This window comes from Aphis gossypii, unplaced genomic scaffold, assembly GCF_020184175.1.
Source record: "Aphis gossypii isolate Hap1 unplaced genomic scaffold, ASM2018417v2 Contig00709, whole genome shotgun sequence".
NCBI lineage: Eukaryota > Metazoa > Arthropoda > Insecta > Hemiptera > Aphididae > Aphis > Aphis gossypii.
The window spans coordinates 3,544-7,717 of record NW_026083241.1 but is presented as its reverse complement, the minus strand read 5'-3'; the positions used below and the strand labels follow the sequence as shown (position 1 = coordinate 7,717).

The 4,174-nt window shown below is 30.1% G+C and overlaps 1 protein-coding gene across 2 annotated transcripts; it reads right to left on the bottom strand.

Moving 5' to 3' along the window:
• Nucleotides 1-1,673: 1,673 nt before the first annotated feature.
• LOC126555099 (uncharacterized) lies at nt 1,674-2,534 on the bottom strand. 2 transcript variants are annotated; one of them, XM_050210063.1, is made up of 3 exons: nt 2,397-2,534; nt 2,054-2,262; nt 1,674-1,803 (listed from the first exon to the last, which is right to left on the bottom strand). In XM_050210063.1, the coding sequence occupies exons 1-3, from the start codon at nt 2,496-2,498 to the stop codon at nt 1,725-1,727; spliced, it is 390 nt and encodes a 129-aa protein (XP_050066020.1). In that variant the 5' UTR covers nt 2,499-2,534; the 3' UTR covers nt 1,674-1,724. The 2 variants fall into 2 exon arrangements, with proteins under 2 accessions (XP_050066020.1, XP_050066019.1); XM_050210062.1 differs by having other exon boundaries at nt 2,054-2,265; nt 2,397-2,533.
• Nucleotides 2,535-4,174: the final 1,640 nt, after the last annotated feature.

The following is a 4,174-nucleotide window of genomic DNA, read 5'->3' as shown; positions in this document are numbered from 1 at the left end:
TCTCTGGTAAATTAGCTTATTGATTTGTTTTTTTAAAGTATTTATCTTAAGCTTTATTGTAACCATGAATTTACAGAAATTTTCCAACGATTTTCCATCTTTAGTTTATTTAGTAAGAAATAATTCATATCCAGTACATTCAGATTATACCACATTTATGTCAAGATTAAAAACATATAACTCATATCCATCTACTTCATGTCAAAATAAATATTCGTTAGCTGAATCTGGTTTAAAATATACCGGTGTAGGTGATATAGTTGAATGTTTTTTCTGTGGACTTGTCTTACAAAAATGGTCAAACGATGATATACCATGGGTCGAACACGCAAAATGGAATCCTAAATGTATATTTGTATTACTATGTAAAGGAAATGAATTTATAGAAATGTAAAAACGAATATGTAAAAGCTAGCCATGTTTGTGATTGTAAGTCTAAATCAAATGATATTACTTGTTAGTTTACTTTGATGCTTCTTATTACTTTTATAATTTATTTGTATTTCAAAATAAATATTGAATTAATCAACTTAAATGTGTTAATATTTGATTTTACCTCGTGAACTTGTTGTCAAGTAGATAACGCGTCTAATTATAATTAAATATATTAGATTTAAAAAAATTGCAGTTTCGGGTTCGACAGATCGGTAAGTAATTCCCCTTCCACACGTTATTTGATTTGATTTCACGTTCACTTCAATTTTTTTTAATGTGATCAGTTTAGTATATAACCATACATGTACAAGTAATACACTTAGTTTAAATATGTGTTGTAACGATCATATATGTGTAAATAACATCTGTGTTTTACGTTTATTTCAGTTATTACATTTATTTCTATTCGTTTTTAAAAATTATCATCAGAAATCGTCTATATCAAAAAGATCACGTCGTCATACAATATGAATCCATCAATTGTTGTCGCAAAATCAATATTCAGTATTAGACCTTTTAACAAGAAAAGTGTAACGGTTGGATTTTTGGTTAATAAAACGATTTCTGTTATTGTAATACTAGAATGTAATGTTACTAAAAAATTGTTAACCTTCGATTTACTTCAGTGGTGTACACTAATGTGTGATAGCAATTATAGTTCAATAACTAATAATCTACATACTAATTGTAAACTTGTGAAAATAACTGATAACATATATTATTCAGTCAATTTAAATCAGTTAACTATTAAATTGCATGTTAATGATCATTTTATTACCTTATCATATACTGATTTACATCGTTTAAAACAATTACAACAATGTATCGATTCACATATTGTAGAAAAGCAGAAAAAGTTGGTTTCATATCAGTCAACTTTTGATACCGTATATTCATTAATTAGAGCAGACATCAATGTCTGAGCATGTGTTGTATACAGAACGATGATTCTTGTTTTATATATGAAATACTTCAATTCCACAATAATTCACTATCAGATATGATATTATATGATATAATGTCGATTTAAAATAAAATTTGTATTGAACTTTATACCATTATAATTGTTATAATTACTCTAAGAATTGATTTCAATATTATAGTAAAAGAATAAGATTAATTAATTTTATCAATTTTAATAATTTTATTAAATATCATAATTTATAGGTACTACCAATAAAAAATTTTTACAAAATAATATATTTGCATTTTTTTATTTTTACTGTTTTTCACAATCTTCCGTTTCGGATCCGATGAACATCGATTTAAAATTGTGCGAATTAGTTCATTTATTTTATTGATATTTCGTTGTCAGCAGGAAAGGTATTGCTAGTGTACAACTTTACACTAGCTTCAGAATGTTTCCATCTATTATAAAAAATCATTATTTAATAATATTCGTAATATGTTTTATTATTTAATCATGTTATAGTTAAATATCAACGATAAAATCCTCAATCTTATTATTTTAATTAGAATTTAATAATTTATTTGTGTTGAATAATAATAGGTAACGGTCAAATTAAAAAATAATCTGGTGATCAATAAATGATTGTATCGCTGTTGTTTAACTATAGTTCATGATTTAATCATTGGTTTTTTTTATTATGGTTTTTACCTTTCAAGTGACGGAATGTCCTTTATAACACTAGTTTTATAATGTTGAATGACGTAGTAGTCATCGCATTTTGGCGCTACTGGACACCGAATCGTATACGTGTAATTTCCTTCCGTCAATGTTATTGAGTTAGAAACGTTATCTTCAATATTTCCTTTCGAAATTACACTAGCTAAGGCATCCTTGTACGTCTCTATTGATTCTGTTCGCTGCTATACATTCATAAATATTTATATTTAAAATGAAATGTGTGGTGTGTGTGTGTGTGTGTTGTGTGTGTGGTGTGTGTGTGTGTGTGTGTGTGTGTGTAATATTTAAAAAATAATACAATACAAATTATTACCTTTCCAGCCTTAGTCATTTTAACTTTTGGTTCAGTATCATTTTTTCTTTTTTTATTCTGCATTTTTACCGGTTTTAAAGAAGATGATAGTGTTGATAGCATACTACTTTCATTCTATTATTTAATAATAATATATTAATATCATACACACACATACATAAACAAATAGGTATAGGTACTATTAAGTAACAATATGTTGGGTGGTTAAAAATAATGATTAAACAAAGCAACTAACAGTTAGTGAAACGTTTATTGATATAAATGTAAAAAAGAAACGGCGGGTCATTACCGAACAACACAAACGTCGGTTGCAACGACGGTAACATGACTGAGGGTAGGTCATCGGGCAGATCCCACCAGAACGGCGAAGACAGTGTAGCCAAGTTGCTAACATTCGACCGTCCTGACTTATGGACCGCCCTCGGGCCATACTCCCTGCAATCTTACAATTTCAAGTAAATTCAAAAAAAACATAATAGGAATATAATAATAATAACCCGTCATTAGTATAACAAAATTTTACGAACAATTTATACATAAATTTAACATAATTAAAATAACAAAATACTGAACAAACCATTCTGCTCTGAACAGTAGACAAACAATTTATGAAACGTACTACATTTAACAAATTAGTTATAATATATAGTTTATAAGGGAAAAAAAAACAAAAATATATATATTTTTTTATAGGCTCTTAGACTTAATAATAATATTTCCTCCTTCAAAGAACAAATATTTGATAATATTTAACAACTACTTTGTCTTGTGTAGTACCATAAGACATATAGTTCAGAGCAAAAAAAAACTTAATATTTATTGAATTATTCGATAGGAACTCAACTGTATAATATGACTTATTTTGAATTTAGTCTCCTGTCTGACCGAAAATTATAAGCATAAATAATTAAAAAAACTCAGTCTTGAGAAATTAAATAGATGACTGTGATCAGAGTATCACTTATGTATTAGGAACATAACAAAACCAAACCAAAAAAAGAAAAAAAAAACATTTTTTTTATACACGGCCCTAACTTAAGTTAAGTGGATAGGGTGTTTAACAATAGTAATCCCTAAGGTAATTGGGTGGTTTACGAAGTCTTGAACGGGGAATGATTCCGTGGTCTACCTCTTTAGCTGGTTGGAACACAGTTTGAATTGATACTGCTTTGTTAGTGTCGTGAGAGTGAACTGACTGACAGGCCTCTTCATTATCTGCATCCCCGTCCTGGTCTGCCTCTCCGTCTTGGTCTACCTCTCCGTCCTGGTCTGTCTCTCCGTCCTGGTCTTCATCTCCGTCCTGGTCTGCATCCAACAACTTCCATGATTTCAACTGTGATACATGGGCAGTGGTTGCATATATCATCCGACCCTGGCCTGACAACTCAGCCACTCTGTAAGTGTCACTTGGCAATACTTCAATTATTTGTAAGGGTCTATTCCGATACTTGCGTTGTAACTTGGACGATATGTATGGATCTGGTTGTTTCTGCATCAGCACCACTTCGCCTACTTCATATTTTACTCCAAGGCAACGTTTTTGGTCAAACTTCAATTTCATTTTCTCCTGTGCTTCAACAATTTCACGTCTCACCTGTGACTGTAACACTTTAGGGTCTTGCCAATCATTCTTCGTCAGACTCACGGATGAGAATACGTTGTTTTTGAATCGTGGTAGGTATCCATGTAGGGTCTCGAACGGCGTTTTGGTAGTTGATTTATTCGGCGCAGTGTTTAGCATATTTTCGATATGTCTTAGATGTGAATCCCAGTCGCTA

Bases quoted from the DNA above. Each gene is read 5' to 3' on its own strand.
- LOC126555099 (XM_050210062.1), bottom strand. From the start codon at position 2,498: ATGCTATCAACACTATCATCTTCTTTAAAACCGGTAAAAATGCAGAAT. The intron at 2,266-2,396 runs GTAATAATTTGT...ATGAATGTATAG, and splicing joins AAATGACTAAGGCTGGAAAG to CAGCGAACAGAATCAATAGA. The intron at 1,804-2,053 runs GTAAAAACCATA...TTTTTATAATAG, and splicing joins GACATTCCGTCACTTGAAAG to ATGGAAACATTCTGAAGCTA.